The sequence below is a fragment of the Ammodytes marinus genome (assembly GCF_949987685.1).
Source record: "Ammodytes marinus genome assembly, chromosome: 3".
In the NCBI taxonomy this organism is placed as follows: Eukaryota; Metazoa; Chordata; class Actinopteri; order Uranoscopiformes; family Ammodytidae; genus Ammodytes; species Ammodytes marinus.
In genome coordinates, this window is record NC_137232.1 from 17,117,486 (window position 1) to 17,139,498 (window position 22,013).

The window sequence follows — 22,013 nt, forward strand, 5'->3', positions numbered from 1 at the left end:
TGATTTAGCATGCGGTCTGTGATCATTTTGAAAAGGCTGCGCCAGCCAGACGTGGCAGCATCATCAGCACTCTTTCTCTTCCGGGTGCTGGTGTGGTTTAATGGAGGATGCTGTATCCGCCCTCCTGTTATTATAGCCTTCAACTGAAATGCAGTGCATGCAAAACAAATGTCACAGGAGTGTGAGATGGCTGGATGATCCCCTGCTCTCATTTACCGAGCCAAGCGCGTACTATTTGTGGTAGCAGTTATTGGTAAGGAGTTAAATTAGCGGAGGTAGGAAGATTTAATTTTTAAGCCATATCTTCAGTAAATGCATGCATTTACTCAATGCATTTGAGTGACTCAAATTATTGGTGTGACTATTGACAGCCTATAACTGTGCAGACATTTTTCATTTTAGTAATCTCTATAGGCCAATTTATAAATATAAAGATTACTAAAATAGAAAATCTTATATTCTTACACAAAGATGAAGATGTGTAGTGTGTATTCTACGTTGACTACGAGATAGTTATTCATGCCACATGCATTACATTCTCCTGCATGTGATAAATATGTAAGATAATGTTGAAATGTTTTTAAATCAGACTTTTATTACTGTTGCAGTCCAAGATGCTACAAGGCTCCACTATATTTGGGCACGAGAGGCCGCTGGTAGTCAGTGTATCATTCAGCACCTGTGTGCAGGGTACTGTTTGCCTTCCACTGATCGGACTCATCACATGTGTCTTCATATCCTCTGTTTATCATTTTGAGGACTCTACTGGTACACATTGCCAGGTAATGCCCCCGTTTTGAAAACTGAACCCATATTGTTTTTCTTCATTCATCTGCTTCTCTACATTTCAAAGGCAAACGTTTAGTGCAGGAACCAAAACCAAACCCCATACATTTTTTAGATAAAAAATAAATGAAAAATAAAACAAAACATTACCTTATTTTATTTTATCATAACCTTAAGATGTTCATTTCATGAATTGAATGGTCATATTATTATTATTTTAAACTTTTACTGCTAGTGTCATTAAATTAATCTATAAGTGATTCACCACATAGGCGTAAAAGTAGCCACAGGAATTGGCTGCCCTAGAAAGTGAAAGGACCAAGTTAATCCCTTGTAATTTTCTACTGGTTGGATTTACATAATATTTTCACAGATGGTCAACAGGTAGTGTACCTACAGTACGCCTCAAAGCAACTACAATTTCAAAATATGCTTCAATTGTGAATCAGCAGCCTTTAATATAATACGTTATTATAGGTGGAAATATCATACATCTAATTTTCCTGAGAAATATTTACTTCTAATCCTATTCTACAGTACAAGGGTAGAACAAAACATGACCTTGATTTTTCATAACTCATAGTTGTCTCCTTCGTGAAATGGTTGGTCTTAGTTTCTAATTTTAATGAAATAATCATTAAAGGAGAAGTAAGTGATATTTCTTTGTTAATATGTGAGTTAAATCACTCTATATTCATACAGCAATCACTTAAACAGTATGCACAGTTCACAACACAGGTCTCCCAGTCATTCAGTTTAGCAGTAATTGCCAGTTAAAATGTTGAGTATCCTGCTCTTTTTTATCCAATCAGGAGAGAGAGCTCTATAAAGAGTCGGGTCTCTATGCTTGTGAACGGTGACTCGCTGCTCTCCATCACAGCACTGTCTGACGATGATGGCTGCATGTTCATCTGGTCGTGACGAAGGGACGAGGGAGGGGACTGCTATTGCAGTTACTGACAGGAAGTTAGTTAAAAGGACCAGATCACTTATTTCTCCTTTAAAAAAATTCAAAGTTTTTCACCACATATTTAAATATTTGCAAAAGACGCCTGCCCTGAAAGACACATGTCATGTTCTACCTAATGGTTTTATTTACATAGGGTGAATACTGGCATCTTGGGACAATGGGCATCTTGGGACAGTTAAGCTTAATCGTGTTTTTCTTTTAATGAATAATATTTTATTTCTAAAATTCTACACTGAGCCAATCATGAGAAAGTTTGGAATGAAAAAATATTGGTTATGTGGTCATGACATCACTTTTGGTGGCATGGTCTAGCCATATTCAACAGCATTGCAGGGAATTTCGATGAAAAGTCAAATGACATAGCGTTTTCTTGTAAATGATGTTAAGATCATAAAAATCTAACACATGTATGGATGTTTGTAATGTGTATATATTATGTTAGGTAATAGAGTGGTCAATCAGAATTTTAAAAAATCATGTTCAGATCAATCTTATTTTCTGTAAAAAATTAGATTTTGTCACTGTCCCAAGATGCCAATTGCCAATTGGCATCTTGGGACAGTGTATTACTGGCACTATGGGACACAGTGATTCAAGTCATTTTAATGGGGAATTTTGTCCTCATACATTTAGATGGTAAAATTTGCAAATCGATTATTCCAAATAGCTTTTATTATAAAAAAAAATCGGTTTATAATAGCTAGCAAGCAATAGCATCACATTTATCATTAGCACTGCCAGCTAGCTCAATGGTAGTTTTAGTGAATATTTGTTGAGTTCATTTTTTTTGATTTTCCTAGGCAATATAGCTCAACAATGATTAAGATAATCTGTTGCACCCTTCCTTTGAGATTAAAGTGCTTTTTATTTGAATTGCTACTGTTTTATTACTTCAATTTGATGTGTTTTAAGTGTCCCAAGATGCCAATAACAGGTGTCCCAAGATGACAGTAATGCCTTGAAAAAAATTTTTTTGGGTCAATGTGTGTTTGCTGAAGAGTCATTCATCCTGTGTTTAATTTTGACTTATTTTTTCTTCTCTGTTGTATAGTAGAGATCTCAAGCTGTTTAGAATGGTATCATGTGATGGGAAAAGACCTTTGAATCATACGTAAAACTTCCACAAGACATATATTTTCGGAAAGTGTCCCAAGATGCCTGTATTCACCCTAATATCTGCACAAATGGACTACAGGTAGGCCAAGGTCGTGCATGTGCATCTGTTTATACTTTGTGCATTGACACAAAGCTCATGAAAAGTTGGAAAATTGTAGAGATATATGGTTCCCACAGGACAGTAACCCTAGAAACATTGTATGATCTTATAGAAGATGCTGCATTATAGTAAATAAAGACATAAATGCTGAGATAAAAACATTATATTCAATAGTAAACAAATGACAGGGTCCAGTTTACTGCAAGATAAGTATACCAAAACAATTTTTCTAAATAATACCTAGGCTACTTGAATTCAAGTACCATCTTGAATGAAGGACTTAGCCATTGTGTTTATTTTTCCAGAGTATGATTGTTGGACTTTTACTAACAAATCTTGCAAAATCACATTACTGTGTGTTTGCAGGTTCCCAATTACCTGCCATCCATAAGTGCCTCAATAAGTCTGTCACCTGAGTGCCACATATGGCGGTTCTGCATCGGACTGCACTCAGCACCACGGTTCCTGGTCGCCATTACCTACTTCAAATTTTACAAGGCACGTTTTGCCTCCAAGTTCCCTGAGAGTTTACTCAGCTGCTTGAACCTGGCCTTTTCCCTTTTCGAAAACCTCGGCCTCCTTCTCCTCACATATGTGTCCTCCAGTGAAACATACTGTGAGTAATCAACATTTTGGTTGCCTTCATTTGAGAGGCTTTGTTCACACCTCCTTCACACCCAACTGTCCTTTTACTGACCAAAGCTTTCCCTCTCTTTGTGTATTTTGCCTCCTTTTAGTTGTTCATAAGGAAGGTTTCGTCCTCTTCATTATCAGCTCCCTCATCCACATGCTGATAACCTGCCGTTTATGGAAGGCTATTAAGAAGTATTCACTGAGTCCCGAGGTAAAGAAGGCCAAACCACACACTACAGACTGAAATCCCTCAATGCCATTGGCAGTTTTTCCGTCCAATTTAGTATTGCTGTTTTTGCTCCTTCACAGGATGCCACATCTTACAAGTGGAAAGTGCGCTTATTACGTCTTAATGTATCCTGCTGTGCTTTCGCTGGATTCTTTTATTTGAAACACAACATGTACTGTGAACCAGGCAGTAAGTTTTAAATCAGTTTGATCATTTATATTTCATGGAAAGCCACATAAAAAGCAATGTCAGAAATAATAACTAACAAATGCTAACCAAAACATACAGCATGACTATTATATACATGTGGTTTTCTTCTTTTCGCAGGTTATACATTTTTTGCCCTGTTTGAGTATCTGGTGGTCTTCTCCAACATGGCCTTCCATCTCACGGCAGTGTGGGACTTTAAAAGCCGGGAGGTCATGGTCGTTTCCTCCTCTGAAGAGAAACACTTCTGACTAAAGTCTCAAGGACTCAGTGCTCAATGTGCAACCACTCCACCACCTGATGATAACAGCCTTGTTTCTGTCCAGAGGAAGAGTGGGATGAAAACTGTTTTCACATATGTCCATGATGACGGCTCTCGATGTTATCGGTGTATATGTCGGACAATTTTAAACAAACAATATGCCTATGTGCTAATTATTGGTCCATTCAGTTAGTTGTGAGTGCATTGTTTTTTTTCTCCTCAGTGTCACATTCATGAATGCCTTTGTGGAATTCAACTTTTGTACAATGCACAGAAACACTGTGGTCATACTCATACTGTACTGTGCATGTTGTGCCAAAGTAAAGTGACAGTTCAAGTACGGTATGCTCTGCTTTTGTTTTAAAATACAAAATGGTGGAGAAATGTCTATTACTTTTTATATAGGAAGTGAAATAGTGGAAAGTCCATGTGGCATTTGAGCTACTACACCTTAGTAAATATATATATGATACATGTACTATATATGAAACATAGATATGAGTATGATTGCAATGCTCTGTCATTCTCGTCCCAGAAATCCAACCCTGATGATGCAAGTACCTGCAAAGCACTAGCAGGAAATTTCATTTTTGCTGCAAAATCTTGATTTATAGTCATTTACAGCCAAAACCAGTATCTATTCTTTCTATTTTTCCACTCACGGTTGACTTTAAGTGTATGATGTGATTAGGTTGGTACATTAATGTAAAATCTGAGACAGCACAGATTTATGTATTTAATTAATAGTTCTCTGATATAAATACACATCATAGTATATTAAATGTAAGCTAAATCACATGTGAAGCTTAACACAGTAGATGATAGAGGTCCTTCTCATATAATTAGCATATTGTGATAAAGTTGATTATTTTCCATAATGTAATGATAATAATTGAACTTTCATATATTTTAGATTCATTGCACACCAACTGAAATATTTCAGGTCTTTTGTTGTTTTAATACTGATGATTTTGGCATACAGCTCATGAAAACCCCAAATTCCTATCTCAAAAAATTAGCATATCATGAAAAGGTACTCTAAACGAGCTCTTAACCTAATCATCTGAATCAGCTAATTAACTCTAAACACCTGCAAAAGATTCCTGAGGCTTTTAAAAACTCCCAGCCTGGTTCATTACTCAACCGCAATCATGGGTAAGACTGCCGACCTGACTGCTGTCCAGAAGGCCATCATTGACACCCTCAAGCAAGAGGGTAAGATACAGAAAGAAATTTCTGAGCGAATAGGCTGTTCCCAGAGTGCTGTATCAAGGCACCTCAGTGGGAAGGAAAAAGTGTGGCAGAAAACGCTGCACAACCAGAAGAGGTGACCGGACCCTGAGGAGGATTGTGGAGAAGGGCCGAATCCAGACCTTGGGGGACCTGCGGAAGCAGTGGACTGAGTCTGGAGTAGAAACATCCAGAGCCACCGTGCACAGGCGTGTGCAGGAAATGGGCTACAGGTGCCGCATTCCCCAGGTCAAGCCACTTTTGAACCAGAAACAGCGGCAGAAGCGCCTGACCTGGGCTACAAAGTACTTTTTTCGGATGAAAGCAAATGTTGCATGTCATTCGGAAATCAAGGTGCCAGAGTCTGGAGGAACACTGGGGAGAAGGAAATGCCTGAAGTCCAGTGTCAAGTACCCACAGTCAGTGATGGTCTGGGGTGCCATGTCAGCTGCTGGTGTTGGTCCACTGTGTTTTATCAAAGGCAGGGTCAATGCAGCTAGCTATCAGGAGATTTTGGAGCACTTCATGCTTCCATCTGCTGAAAAGCTTTATGGAGATGAAGATTTAATTTTTCAACAAGACCTGGCACCTGCTCACAGTGCCAAAACCACTGGTAAATGGTTCACTGACCATGGTATTACTGTGCTCAATTGGCCTGCCAACTCTCCTGACTTGAACCCCATAGAGAATCTGTGGGATATTGTGAAGAGGAAGTTGAGAGACACCAGACCCAACACTGTGGATGAGCTTATGGCCGCTATCGAAGCATCCTGGGCCTCCATAACACCTCAGCAGTGCCACAGGCTGATTGCCTCCATGCCACGCCGCATTGAAGCAGTCATTTCTGCGAAAGGATTCCCGACCAAGTATTGAGTGCATAACTGAACATAATTATTTGAAGGTTGACTTTTTTGTATTAAAAACACTTTTCTTTTATTGGTCGGATGAAATATGCTAATTTTTTGAGATAGGAATTTGGGGTTTTCATGAGCTGTATGCCAAAATCATCAGTATTAAAACAACAAAAGACCTGACATATTTCAGTTGGTGTGCAATGAATCTAAAATATATGAAAGTTCAATTATTATCATTACATTATGGAAAATAATCAACTTTATCACAATATGCTAATTATATGAGAAGGACCTGTATATATATATGGATGGATGGATGGATGGATATACAGTATACAGTTATATAGATTGATTGTTAGATCATATACCGTAGATGGATCGATAGATTGATTAGATACTAAGATAGAAAAATCAAATGTTCATTAAAATTAGCATACTTTATTTATTATGGTAGTCTCCCTCCTGCCACATAATGGAATCATTTTATGCATTGTGGTTAGCAAGAATGAACTTCTGCACTGCTCCTTAATACAGTGAAGCTGAAAGAGCATCCCACTTAACACTCTGATGTCTGACGAGTAGGTTCTGAGTGGTGCTGTCCATAATATCTGGTAGCTTTTGCTGTTTTGAAATGTGAAAAGATCTAACTGTTCAATAAGGTTAAAATGTGGTCCTACCTAAAATCTTCCACTAGATGGCAGACTTCAGCAATATGTTTAAACGTGATCTGCAGAACATACTCCAGACGTTAGGGGGCGACACCTGCCAGAGATAACCAAGGTCTTGGGGGTGTAGATGAAGACAAGACTGCTGTGAGTCCACATTCTGCGGCGTTTCGGTTCAGTCTCGGTCGGAGGCAGACCTTTTTTTTCAGTACGGGAGGTGGAGTTCGCAGTGCTTCAACTTCGGGTGACGAGTCATCTGCTGCAATGTTAACACAGAGCTGAAACGAAGGATCCACTGGCTCTGATACATGACAGGTACCTTTTTTGTAGGCTACTAACGTATTGTTATCGGCATAGTGTTCGTCCCCGTGGATGTAACCATCTACCGTAGCTTCATTAACGTGCCTTGTTGTTAGCTAAACGTCAACCGTCGCTTGTCTGCGTGTGTAGGAAATTGGAAAGTCGACACATAATGTGAAAAAAACACGGAAGCAGTGTGAGTGTGATGGCTCTGTATTGTTACACTTTACACCCACTTTATTCTTTTACATGTTTGAATATTTCACTCCATTTCCTAGTTAGCCAAGGTGTTCAACTTGCTAGCCGGGGTTTGTCAAACACACAGACACTAGACCCCGACGGACCAGGCTTCTGTTACTTTCCCTAATCTTATTATTTCTCTCCCATGTGTGAGTGTGCAAACACGCCAAAGACAATGCTAAGCTGACTAAATAAGGATTTCAAGGCGTCCTTAGCTAAAGCGGAGTATTAGCAAGCTAGCAAGCTGTGTACGACCATTCATTCAGGAAGAAGATCTTCGGAAGTGATGGCATGTGACTGCAGAGGAACCTTTAATTTATTGTTGTGCTTTAAGCCTATTGATATTGACATATGATACAGAGTTGTATCATATATGTTACAGTCTCTAAGGGTTAGGCTTAGCCACATTGTTGTAAACTAACCTAGAACAGCCAGGGTTCTTGCAGATCATTCACAATCTGAAAAGGCATTGAATACAATGATCTAAGCATGAGGACTTAACTGTTATCAAAATCCCTTAAATCAACCTTTCAAAAGCTTGTAAATGTTAAAACATGTGGAGAAGGTTAAATAATATACAAACGATTTTATTTGTGGCTAAATAAAATCATGACTTCTTACCAAATACAAAAAATCTTATTTTTCAACATTTGAAGTAGTTCTTCTTACTATTTCACTGGACCAAATAAGTCATGTTTTATGCAAAATTGTCCTTTTTAAACCTGTTGATTTAAAAAATAATATTAAACAAATAAATAAATAGTCCTCTAAATCCAAGTAATTGATTAAGTTTTTTTCTACAGTTTTGGTTCATGTAAAATTGGTCTTTGATTACATTTCAAGTTGAATTTATAAAAAAAACTAAGTCTTAAAAGTCTTTAAATCTAACTAAAAAGAAACAAGCAATAATGAGAATTTTAAAGCAAGTCTATTCTCCTCTTTCCAGAACACACCAGTCATGGAGATCAAAAATGTGTTGACCTTGTGGATATTTTGTACGTGTCTCGTTGGAGAAAGCTGGACTGACAAACCAAGTTCATCTCCACCGGAGAGTCACAACGTGGAAAACGGGGTGTCAGGTGAGTCATCAGTCTTGACTTTCATTTGTTTTAGCATTTTTTTAAAGTTTATTTTCTCCCCTCCTGTTAAACTAAGCGGACACACACATATTATAGATTGGCCGTTAGTGTATTACTGTTAGTGCCACATCTTTGTGATTGTGCAGGCACACTATGTATGTTGCCATGCTGAGAATAGTCCCAGTGGCATTCTCCATTAAGCCCCGTCCTCCAAATCAGTTCAACCCAGCTAGACAAACGGGAGGTAATTGATGTAATGGTTAGTGGACTAAACGAGCAGGGGTTTAAGTAGTTTCTGAGTCACACAGCAATAGTTTAGGTGTTGTTGCAAATGAATCATAATTTAAGAACATTGTGCAGCTTTTAAACATTTGTATGTACAATGTTTACAATACAAATTCTTCCTTTCTTTGTGGGAATTGCCCTATCATAAATATACATTATTAAAGCCTAAGCCTTACTTACTTATAGAACCTGACCTGAATTCTATATAATTTAATTATTGAATGTGCAGTTCTATTAGGACTACATTATGATATTATACAGACACTGATCTCACTTAAATGATTTACTACGTCACCTAATTTGGAGAGGCAATGTGAGCTTTGTATACCACATTACACAGCATAGTTTGTTACTTTTTAAATTAAAGGTTGTATAAGTACAAACATGTTGAGTGAGTTTAAACAAGCTCCTCTCGTACAGATACAAGTCTAACCATTAGCTAAGGGATTCTGCTGCTGTGATAAACTTTGAAACCTGAGTCTGCTCAGGATATGCAAGCCAGTTATGACATACTATGACTCAGTTTTTTTTTTCTCTCAAGTGCAGAATATGAATTCCTATCTGTTTTTAAAAAAAAAGGCATAACTGTAGTTTGGATTTATATTGTGAAATATTTAACTTGACTTTAATAACTATGCTTTAAAAAAAAACTTGGCAAATATCAAATTCTATACATGTGCTTGGTTGTTGTCATATATTGTTACAACCGTTGTACAGCATGGTTAAACCGGAGCTGTTAAGACGTTGTACAAGTTTTTGATTGGAAGCACAATTTTACTATCTGTTAAATGTCACTAGTCATCTCAGTAACAAGAGGCCATACTGTGGGAAGCATTTTTCTTGACTGTGATTCTGAAAGCTTGACAGGTATTTTGAATGCTGCTGATAGTGAACTGTTGTAGTTACGAAGGGACAAAGCAATGGAGTGTGTTCTTCACCTACATGCAGCCACACAGAGTGACTTGCGTAACACTAGCTCTTAAAAAAAGCAGGGCGACCGGTATGTAAATATCTTATCTTGTGTCTCTGTAGGTTTGCAAGCCAAATGAGAAAGAGGGCCAGGTTGGGTGTATGAGATTGTTGCAGGTGGTAGGCTTTTACTTGTGTAACTGCTATTCTTTGTTTACCAGACTGACAGTGTGTGACTGAGTAGAATATCTGAAAGCGGGTATTTGACTTTTTGGTATGTGGCTTTGCAGGTTCTCTGAAGCTGAATGCTGTGGCTCAAAAATTAACTTTTCACTATGCGGAAGAAGCTCACATGGTGCTTCCTGCCATCCTAGTTCCGGTTTAGTGATTTCATGTAGTAAAGGAGAAGGAACTAGATTTAGCAAGTACAACAACTTTCACAGCTACGGTGGACACAGCAGCCGCTGCAGGGATACCATCTGACATGTTTTTTTCTGATTAACCACTGAGCAAACCTGCCCCAACAGGCGGTTCAGAGAATAAAGAAAACACAGATTGATATGCTTGGTTGATCAGTGGGAGGGGGCATTCCGCTGTAAATGCCAGTCGCGTAGGTAACAGTAATAAATAATAAAGCAGTATCATTTTTATCAGTTTTTGAGCTCGGTCATGTATGAAAGACGAAGTGAGTTTGAGTGCTGCCACGCCATTCTGTTGTGGGGATCAAGCAGGAAACCAACCGAATACCCATTTACTTACAAACAAGAATAAACTACAATGAAGCGTTTTGATTCCATGTGTTGTGGTTATGAGGGTTCAATAAAAGAAATGATGTAGCTGTACTGGTAAATTGTTGGTAAAAAACCAACGCTATGGAAATGCAGCCCACTTTTTTCATATTTTCGAGCAAGGCCACCTTCCGCCTTAACCCTCAACTTCCTCTTTTGTGGTTGTATTGCAGTTAGATAGACCAAAATAGTATGACAACAGTAATATAAATGTTAGACATACGGTTCTAGCATGGCTTAATTTCTCCAGGAAGAGGCCTCACTTAGATTGAACATCTGAAACGTCTCGACTGATATAGCAGTACAGAGAGCTTATTTAAGACAGACTTGAAATGAATTGAATAAAATATACGCCGCTGAAGGTTCCAGGGGCAATATTCTTATTGACTTCAACCACGCTGCTGTAAATTTGAACATTTACATTTAAAGGGTATCCTGCCGTGCACTTTCACAAAACTCCACAGTGTGTGTCTGCAGTACATGCCAAACAAGGTTTCCTCTCAGTGCGAGCGGCGGCTTTATCATCTGATCTTTTGCAGAGGATTTCTAATCCCTCAGGAAGGAGAGGAAGCACAGAGAGTGGGCATGCTTGACCCGATAACTCGAAGCTACATTACATTACATTTATCAGCCAAACATACATTGTTGATTGTTCTTAACTTAATTCTGCAGCCCTACACATTGTAGTCCTTTTTTCATTACTGAGGCCTGATTGCAAAAATGCCAAAATACAGCTGATTCTAAACAACCATTTAAACAAACAAACCCAGGTTTTCTGATATTAAACAGATCTGTTAAACCCTAATGTATGACTAATAACAAAATGAATTGTCCGTAAAATCCGTAATTATTTCAAGCTTATTCGTACCGGGACATTGCCTGCTTATGGTCTGACGGTCACAGTATCTGCCTTCTTGGTAACATCCCCACATTTAGTGAAAGGCCTTACATAAACAAGGCTTTGTCGTCGGCTAAGGAATTTAGCAGTTCACTTATCTTCCCAAGACACAGAGGTTGAACGTGATCCATCAGGCACATTTGCATTGTGACTTTTCTGCAAAGGGAAGACAAGGTTGAAAGCCATGAACTGTTGTGGCTAATCAGAGAATTAGTTGGGGGAGTTTTTATGAATACTACTTAGATGAGTACTTAAAAACTTGATCACTTTATGCCTATATTTAAATGACTTGTCTTTACAGGGCATCCTTTTCTTTTTTTCTGTTTTAATTAAGGAACATTGTTATCAGATATTCTGGACATTCAGATGCTGGTATACACGGTTGTACCTCCTAATCTTTTTGAAAAGTGAAGAAAGACATTTGAAAAAGACCCAACATTTTTTAAATAAACATATTTCTATGATTCTGTTTCTCCAACAGAGTTCTGTCGCATCGATGACAAACTATGCAAGGATGAGAACGGCATTCTCAGCTACGAGGCCATTCGTAGTATCCACAAGCAGATGGACGATGACGCAAACGGCAATGTAGACGTGTCGGAGACAGACGGAGTGAGTACCACCAGCCTAAGAATTCATGGTGGACAGGCGCTGATGCTCTGTTGAAGAAGGGACTCTGGGTTGTACAGTCACAGACATGGTCATTACTCAGTCTGAGAAGTTTACAGGTGTCATTATTGTAATGGTCTGTCATTTGACTTGTAATAGGATTTGCTGTTTAGATGGTCAGTTAATCTGTTACCGACCGCAACTTGCTCTCAGTAACTGGAGGTTTCTGTCCCGTTGGTGTCAAATAATTAACCTTATTCACATGAACTCTGGTTGCATTGCATGTTGTAGACGTACTGTATAATCACATTTGGACAACATCTTTGTAACAATGGGCATTGGAGTGTATATTTAAATCGGACTATATGGTTTGTATTTTAAGAAAAACATGAAGAATAGTCTTACCCACTTTTCTTTTCATTACAACAAAGTATGCATGGTTACAGCTTATATTTGTATAATCCTCTTCAGAAGTCAAGTCTGTTGTGTTTGAGCTGAGAAAGAGAGAACTCCAAAGGATTAAGTGCACTTAAAGACAGAAGTCCTGCGTCCTGTTATCCTACAGTAATAGTAGATTTATAATAATACAGTAATAATAGTTTATTTCTTTATGACCAAGATCAAAGTCAGCATCTGGTTTTCAAGAATGAGCTTCAGGCCTTGGCCAGATAGGTCCTGCTAATGATTTTACAATGAATATGTTTTCAGGAGCAAGATATTTCACCTGCAGTACAAACCTTCTCTCCTCCCGGTAGTGAAATCCTCCCACATAAATCTATCAACAAAGAAAGGCATCATGACTTATTACCGTCTTCCACCCTTGACGCAAGAGTTGGCGTTAGTAGGAGTGCAAGATCTTGTGCATGGTTTTGTTTTTAAAAACCTGGTGGCTGACATAGCCTACAACATAGTGGGCACCAAGTAGTGTGGTTCCATTGGCCAGTCTTCAACGATTACCACTCCATTGTGTCAGACTGCCATCCATTTTGGGATAACATTACAACACACGGCGTGGTGTAATGTAGATTAACTAGTGAGGAGCACGCCATGTGCTGTTCCAGACCGTTGAGCACTGGGTGAAAACAATCTTTAGCTCATTTATGGTTGAAACATGTAAAGTCTTTTATGTCTGTTTCACAGTGAGTGATGCAAATACATAATCAGGCATTTTCCTGTTTATGGGGATCATAAACGCCAACGTAGTTGAACAGGTCGGAGTCACTGTGCTCACAATAAATCCGAACCTCTCAACAACTAATCTGCAACACCCTTTGGACATTCTACGTGGGCATTTTCCCTTGATCTGAAAATATTTCATTCTTGAATAAAGTAAAGGAAGAAAATACAATACATTTTACTGAGTGTAACTTTAAAAATTCTGAGATTGAAAATATTTTGTTGGTAAAAAAATACCATTTGTAAGGCAGATTTGTTGTAACCACCACAACCATTGCTTGTCATTCTGCAGTTTCTGAGAGAAGATCTAAACTACCATGACCCCAAGGCCAAGCACAACACCTTTCACGGGGACGACCAGTTCATCAGTGTGGAGGACTTGTGGAGTGCATGGAGGGGCTCTGAAGGTACTGCTTTCTGCTTTATGGCATTTCCTTCCCCCTAGAGTCCAGGGGCCTATCCGAAAAGTCCAATCTCCTAACCTATAAGCCTCCTTTCCTATGCCTTAACCCCTAAACGTCATCGGGGTTAAGGAGAGATGAAAGGTGCTTCCTATCGAACATAGGAAAGGACAGCTCTGTTTCAAATGAATTCGACTCCACTTTTCCTAACCGACGTCATTGCGCGACGGCGAGTATTGCTGACGTGAGTCACTAGCGTGAAACTACACTATTCTCCGAAAATTGACTACAACAAGCGCTCGTTTGATCCATGCGTTCTTTTCATATTGATTTTAATCAGGTGGTCGCCAACAGAGTGAGAATCACTGGCGTATATCCCAATGCACATGTGGAATAAAAAGAGGCTACACTAATGTTGATGAACTGCCCCCAGTAACTTCATTAAATGTGAAGTTGGTATTTTATTTTCTTATGGTGTAAATTATGTGCTACGAAAATAACTATTATGATGTTGGTCTTTTATGAGTTCTTTATTATCTTTATAGGGGAGGGGGGGTATTTTGTTTTAGCCGAGTTAAATCTTCCTCTCTTCTCCTCTCCTCTCTTCTGTTTTACCTCTCGCTCGTATTCGTGTAGAGTCGGTAAACTCCGGCGGTGGCCTGTTGCTTTAAATCTTGCCGCCGTAAAGGATTATGGGATACCACTATCTCCTTTCCTTTAGCATAGGTTGGTCAGGAGTAACCTATGCTAAAGGAGGGTTAAAGGATGAATCGAGGCTCCTTTCCTATGCCTTTCCTAAGCATTTTGAGAATTCGGATTACCTATCTGCCGAGTACTTCCGGTTCATCTCGATAGGAAAGGAAATTTCCTATGCAAAAAAAAGTTTTCGGATAGGCCCCAGCACTGACTCCACAAACAGGTCTTTCTTTTTCAGATCATCTTTGTATTTCTGAGGTAGACTGTAAATCTTGTTTTGTACACAATGTTACACATTGATTTGCTTAGCCAATACTGACTGTTTGGTATTGAACTGACTCCTCCTTGTGAATTTGACTAATTGTCTAGACAGCAGGTTTTTTTTTTTAAATAGCCAGTTAATGTGACTTCCCTGTGACTGAAAGTGTTGGTCCCTGCTTGACCTTCTCACTCACTCTAAAAAGGAGCATGCCAGTTGATTAGATGACATGTCCAGCAAAGTGCAGTCTACTTATTATCAGCTGTAGCCAGTGGCAGAGCGGACATCGTTGAATCTGTCAACACAAAATTCACATATACACTCTCACCTCCTTCTGCCTATCTGTTCGGCTGGATTATCGTGTACTCTTCGAGAGCGCTTTTCATGTGCTGTACCCAACACTTGTATGTTTTCACACCCTTTGCGCCGCCCCCTTTTTCCTCTTCTTTTTATTCTCTAAGTACTGACATAGCCTGCGCATTGCACTTTTGTGATAGGGCCCAGGAGCTTATGAGCCAGGAAACTTGGGTTTTGTTCAAGATAGCACAACACATTTACACAGACTGACCACACTGTTGAGCTAGGGAGCGTATCTTCCTTCCCTTGTTATCTTTGTAGGCTACCCAATGTTATGCTTAATAAATACGTTATAAATCATTCACTGTATGGAGACATATGGACATACACTCACCGGCCACTTTATTAGGTACACTTGTTCAATGGCTTATAAAAACAAAAAGCTGATCAGCCAATCACATGGCAGCAATTTAATGCATTTATGCATTTAGACGTGGTCAAGACAATGTACTGAAGTCAAACCGAGCATCAGAATGGGGAAGAAAGGGGGTTTAGGTGACTTTGAACATGGCATGGTTGATGGTGCACGGCAGGATGGATCCATACTTTCATGCTTTTTACGCCAAATTCTGAACCTGCCATCTGAATGTCCCAACTGAAATCGAGGCTCATCAGACCAGGCATGATTTTTCAATCTTCTATTGTCCAATATTGGTGATCCTGTGAGAATTGTAGCCTCATTTTCCTGTTTTTAGCTGACAGAAGTGGCACCCGGTGGGGTCTTCTGCTGCTGTAGCCCATCTGCTTCAAGGTTGGTCGTGTTTTGCGGTCAGAGATGGTATTCTGCATACCCTGGTTGCAACGAGTAGTTATTTGAGTTATTGTTGCCTTTCTATCATCACGAACCAGTGTGCTGATCCTCCACTAACCTCTGACTTCAACAAGGCATTTTACGTCCGCACAAATGCCGCTCACTGGATATGTTTTCTTTTTCGGACCATTCTCTGTAAAACCTAGAGATGGTTTAGAGTGAAAATCCCAGTAGATCAGCAGTTTCTGAAATACTCATACCAGCCCTCCTGGCACCCTCAACATTGCCATGTTCAAAGTCACATAAAACCCCTTTCTTCCCCATTCTGTTGCTCGGTTTCAACCTCAATAAGTTGTTCCGTCCAGGTCTACATGCCTAAATTACGCGCCCCACACACATCCTGCGTCTACCTCTGGAGCGCGTCGCCTTACCTTACTGCTGCCTCTCGCCTTACCTTACTGCTGCCTCTCTCGGACTTTTCTCGGACACACATGCAACGTCTCAGCAGCTGCTGCTGCTTGTTGGAAGTTTTATTTTGAAGGGGACACACCAGGAAATGGTGAAACTACAGCGAAAGCTGCCAGTATGAAGTCAATATGACTCTCAGCAGAGTATTTCAAAAATCACTTTACTGATTTATACGGGAGAGAGAGAGGGGGGTGTGGTCGGGGAAGAAGAAGGCCGTAGACACAGATAGAGCAACGGAAAACTGTTGCGCTCATCATGATCTTTTTTATTTCTTCACTATATTGGATCTCTATTTGTGTCATTTATCCAAAAATGAAATGCCAGAACTAATTGAAAATTAGGTTTTGAATCCCTCGGATTTTGATTGCACAATTACATCGTGAAATAAAGGGATTATTCGCGTATACGACTGAGGGATGTTTTATTTTGAAATAAACACACCGGGTAAACGTGTAACTAGAGTGAATGCTGCTGGTATGACTGTCAGCAGAGTATTTCTCTATCAGTTAAAGCACAGAGACGCGAGAGAGACGCGCTGCTCTCAGAAAAAAATAGGCGAGCCTCCTGAGGTGAAGGGGAGCGGCGCTGCAGACGTGCCTCCGACGCGCCTCAGCAGTGCGTCTGAGGTTGGATGTGTGCTCGCTCTACGTTGATTTCACAGTCTGTGACTAAAAGTCAGACGCAGACGCGAGGTAGACGCGCAGTAGAGGTAGGATGTGTGTGGGGCGCGTAAATGTATTGAGTTGCTGACGTGATTGGCTGATTAGTTATGTGTTAACAAGAAAATGAACCGCTGTACCTAATAAAGTGGCCGGTGAGTGTATATGTAATATGTCTCTGCCATGAAGACAGTTGTTTATTTTTTGGCTGTATGCATTGTGTTCATGAGTTTAAGGTGCACTTTGCAGTTTCAGAGAATGGGGATTTGTTTACATCTGCAGAGCCTGCAGTTAGTTTCCGAAACTGTTCATGTAATCCTTTGTTTTGAGTAATTCTATGATCATACATCCAAACCAAATTATTTTGAGAACCCTGGAACTAAAATTAAATACTAGAATGTGTTTGTAAACAAAACTGTGGGCCTGCTGCCAACAGGGAAACATTAACCTTTTCTGGTAGCTTTCTAACTTCAAACATAGTTTCAGGGATCCAATTTTCCTTTGAGTAAATTGTTCTATTTAGTTATGAGAATATACCTTTGAAAACTTTCACTTCTGTGACACACCCAATTTGACATAGTACACCTTTAAGTGCTGCCTTTCAGCTTGAGCTAAAACTTGTTTTCATCGATTTCCGATAAACAGGGAGAGACAGTATTTGTAGAAGTTTATGCAACCTTTGCTACAGTCATATTATGTTTGGTTGGAAATGTGTATGCCAAGCATCTGCTGATCTCTGGTATCTTCCCTGGTGATCTGCCCTGCAGCAATTTTTTTTAATTACTGCTGCTTTCCGGGGGGATTTTCCCCAATTTTTTTTCTAAAGCAAGAGAAAAGCATGACCCATTACACTGTTCAGCTGAATGAAATTCTTAATTGCGTTTTCTGATGGTTTAGGATAGCTGTTCTCCATTGTTCTGAAATAAATCGCTCCAAATGCTCCAAGGGTCACACATACTGGTAAATTTTTCATTCAATATAGATATGTACACCCTCAAACAGTTTTGGAAAAAGTCAGCTGTTTAAATACAACGTCATTGTTTGATTTCAAACCTTTTCTTTATTTTTTATTTTGTATTTTTTATTTTTTAAGAGCAAAACAATTAAAAACATACTACTATTGTATCTGATATGAGACATATTGGAGCCTTATCAATACTGAATTATTCAAATTGTAGTTGTATATGTGAATCAATGAGCGCTATAACTAAATGTTTCCTTTTTTCCTTTTCCCCCCAGTCTATAATTGGACAGTGGATGAGGTTGTGGAATGGCTCATCACCTATGTGGAACTGCCTCAATATGTGGATGCATTTCGCAAGTTCAACTTCAATGGCAGTGTCATGCCAAGGTAAGAGACCTATTTAGTTGTTTGTTTGGACTTTGCCACTTCTCAAACTAGATCTATCAAAAATCCAGTTTGTACATTTGTCAAACAGCTCAAATAGTGCATCTCATAAACATTAGTCTTTAAAATCTCATTGGTTGGATTTAAACACTTTGTTAGGGGGTCACATTACACATGACTCGAAATGGATTACACCCTTTCGCTCTTCCTTCCTTGCTCTTACACGTCTGTTTTCACTCAGGCTAGCCGTGAAGAACGCCACTCTGACAATGGCTATTCTGAAGATGCTGGATCGCAGCCATGTGCAAAAGCTGCAGCTCAAATCCCTGGACACCGTACTGTTTGGAGCCCCTCTGAGTACGTGACAGTCTTCCCATTTAATCCCTGTTGCCGCTCTTATTCATAAAACTTTTTTCATTATTTCAGTCCATAGGAATGTTTTTTTTTTAATCATCATTGTTACCAGATTGAAAGGCTCTATTTTCCCCAGATGCTAAATCATTCTTCTCAGCATTTTCTTTTATTGCGGTCATCAGAGAAGCATAGAACATCTTCCAAATGACTCAAGTCAACTCCTTATGTAACTTCCCCATAGGAAAAAAAAATAGAATAATTGTGAAACATCTGTAGGAAGTTTGCCTTCCGTCATTATTACCCACATCCTGGCCACTGTTGTCTGCTCATCTATTCACTGACTTACTCATACATTAAAAATTCAGTTGGTTTGAGGAGGCAATTCTCTAACGCCCTGTATCAGTGTCAGGGATTGAAAAATACTCTTATGTGCACTGCTCTGTATTCCAGACACACCCCTTTGCGTACTGAGACAAGTGTACACACACACACACACGTATCATACACACACATTCTCCTTCTCCAGTATCGCTGTTACAGTTCTCACATTACACATTGTTGTCCTGCTGGTTTGCCTGTTTAACCTTTTGTGTGTGTATGTGTGTTCTCTATCTGGGTTCATACATCACAGTGGATGGGGTGTGACTCAGTTGTAATGTCTCTCGGCAGTGCTCTATTTTCTTAGCCTGGTCCAACCAGACCATCGTACTTCATTTCATTTGTACAGAAGGTCTGGAACTGCCCTATTGGCAAACATTCACTCACTTGGAGGCGGGTGTCTGTTGAAGTTTAAAACTATTGGATCTGCCCAGTGCCACTCTGGATCAGCCAACCAATCGCATAACGTTTGGTCGTGACGTATGAATACACTGCAGCCCCAGACTGACTACTGAAGTAAAATGAAAATTGAGCGTAAGTAGGTAGGCGGGCGGAGCGAGGTTACTATTTTCTGGGATTGGTAATCTGTGTTGACATCAGGGAAACATGTTCCTAGATTCACTGCCTAAATGATTATCATAATTCCATTTTTTTATTTAGAATGTTGTCATTTAAGGGCAGTGGGCATCAATAGTGGGAAGAGAACATGTAATTAACCTGGATCATTTGAATTGGAAATAGTGTGTAGTGGTCTGTGTCTGGCATGTGTCACTGTGGACGTGTTTTGTTATTCACGCCCAAAAGAAGACATTGGCGAGCGCCGTCTGGCTTTGACAGCCTCTCAAAGAAACGGTGTCCTACTGATAGTCAGACTGACTGACTGTATACAGCAGCAGCCTTTTAAGACACCTCGCACAATGGGTTGATTTGATCCTAATCCAGTGGACAGTTCTGTAGTAATTAACCCGAGGTCACAAGCACATTCGGGTCCAGTTATTTCCAATTTGTTGGCTGATTTAAATGTCACTATGCTCTCTTGGTGGTGTCTCTGAGAGGTGGTGAGTCAGTGTAGTGTTTGCTGCACAACATGACATAGAATAGACTGGTGATGACAGAAGGCACACAGTGTTTCCTGTTTAGGACAGATAAGGAAGAAGACAGATATTGTAAGGAAGTAAATAAAACGAGAACAGTATGTCATTAGGAAATAATGTCATACTATCTATCCTAGAGATAATAGTAGCACAGTAATTCCTTAAAGCATCATTGCTTGGTCACAATGCAGAACCAAGATAAATTTAGCACACTTACATTTCAGTTAAATATGTGACCTCATTTTACGGAGTCGTGCTCTTGGTGGTTGAAAGGTAATTAGCAGCATTTTCCGGGCCTACCAAAGCATTTACAGGGCCTACCAAATATAGCTGAAGCATAGTTATTGTACTCGGTTATTCAGTAGAATTAAGAAGAGGCGGGAACAGTGGTCCTGTAAGTTCCTTGACTCTGACAACCTGTGTTTGTTCTTCACTTGTATAAGCAAGTCTACACGAATATACACAGTCCTCCTGAAATATCATCTAGCATCGCCATCAGCTAGTTATGTGCCTTTTACAACCCAGCTGGTTTGTATATAAAATTAGGATTCCTGGTGTTATTTTAGTTATCACTATGTCAATAACAGCCAGTGTTTCAGGGCCATGTTTGTAAAGAGCTTCTAGGTTAAAAGTCCTACTGATCATATCTAGAGAGAAAAGAGCCTGCATTGTCTTTTTCCCCTAGTTCTACTTGACTAGTCAGATTTCTAGTCTTTTGACATCACTATCCCCACACCACTTGCAGGTGTGCAGGTTATTTGAGAAATACTGAAATAAGTAAGTAAGTAAGTAAGCTTTATTTATATAGCGCCCTTCACAGACCAGGGTCACAAGGCACTTCACCATACACATTTTATACATACACTCAAACACCGATGGCAGTAATAAATATCAGGTGATGATGTGGCAATTGCTGCAATTACAAGTTGACTTATTGAACCCAGTCTTGATTCTGGGCTTAATTTTAACGTGGCCTGTGGGAGTTCTCCTCTCTTTTAAGTTGACCTAAATCTTATCCAATGCTTTTTTACAGATGATGTAGCTGCTTTTTACCTCCCCTGACTTTAAATAGCTATTAATCACATACAATGACGAGATCACATCACACTCACACTTATTATTTCAAAACTCTTTATGTGTACCTAAATGTTATAGCCGCCGGCATTGTTTGGTGTTCCTTACATGTGTACTAGCATTGGTTACCAGACTGAAATAGGTTGTGTTAAGCTGGCTTTATCGTGGTCTTTTGCTCAAGGCCCCTCTCACCGCAACTTGAACTTGTGCTACTGACGCTCCTATTTGTGTCACTCTACAACACTTGCAGTATGACTAGGCTACATTCAAGCTTAAGCATCACACAACATCCTTGTTGAGCTTTCTCATTGTTTTACAGCCTTATCGAATTTGATACCCATTGCCTGGCTAAAACATACCTTCTCTCCTATTGGTTTATTGATGTTAATTGCCTTGTTACAATATAACTTATTCTGTATGTTTCTCTTTCTATCAGTGAACAGACATAGCCACTTGAAGGACTTCATGCTGGTCGTGTCCATAGTCATCGGCATGGGTGGCTGCTGGTTTGCCTACATCCAGAACCGCTACTCCAAGGACCACATGAAGAAGATGATGGGAGACCTGGATGGCCTGCAGAGAGCTGAACAGAGTCTGCATGACCTACAACAGAAGTGAGGGTTTCTTCCCACCACCAAAACAACAACCTGTGTCATATTTTACAATGCACACATACCAATAACAGTTAGACTGGCCTTCTTGTCCGCTTTGTAGAAACACTTTCATACACTAACTTCCAGTGCTGTGCCTGATCGCGTTCAATTAACGATCGTTCATGAACTCGTTCATATTGGGGGGCGAACGTGAACTGAACGCACTGTTTGCTGCCTGATGAATG

The 22,013-nt window shown here is 39.6% G+C and overlaps 2 protein-coding genes across 3 annotated transcripts in view; both read left to right on the top strand.

Moving 5' to 3' along the window:
* Positions 1-614: 614 nt before the first annotated feature.
* On the top strand, positions 615-4,292 carry LOC307248305 (post-GPI attachment to proteins factor 2-like; the record flags this gene model as incomplete). Its single annotated transcript, XM_080024706.1, has 5 exons — positions 615-782; positions 3,339-3,588; positions 3,710-3,816; positions 3,915-4,023; positions 4,162-4,292. The coding sequence occupies 5 exons, from the start codon at positions 615-617 to the stop codon at positions 4,290-4,292; spliced, it is 765 nt and encodes a 254-aa protein (XP_079880832.1).
* Positions 4,293-7,231: 2,939 nt separating this feature from the next.
* Positions 7,232-22,013, top strand: part of stim1a (stromal interaction molecule 1a) — a 30,292-nt gene continuing 15,510 nt past the window's right edge. Inside the window, exons 1-7 of one of the 2 annotated variants that reach the window (XM_080054043.1) lie at positions 7,232-7,367; positions 8,539-8,671; positions 12,033-12,163; positions 13,629-13,743; positions 18,167-18,278; positions 18,517-18,632; positions 21,612-21,789. In XM_080054043.1, the coding sequence (XP_079910169.1) occupies positions 8,551-8,671; positions 12,033-12,163; positions 13,629-13,743; positions 18,167-18,278; positions 18,517-18,632; positions 21,612-21,789 (773 nt within the window). In that variant the 5' untranslated portion in view covers positions 7,232-7,367; positions 8,539-8,550. Of the gene's footprint in view, positions 7,368-7,415; positions 7,549-8,538; positions 8,672-12,032; positions 12,164-13,628; positions 13,744-18,166; positions 18,279-18,516; positions 18,633-21,611; positions 21,790-22,013 lie in introns of those variants that run through there. The other variant, XM_080054044.1, reaches the window with a different exon arrangement.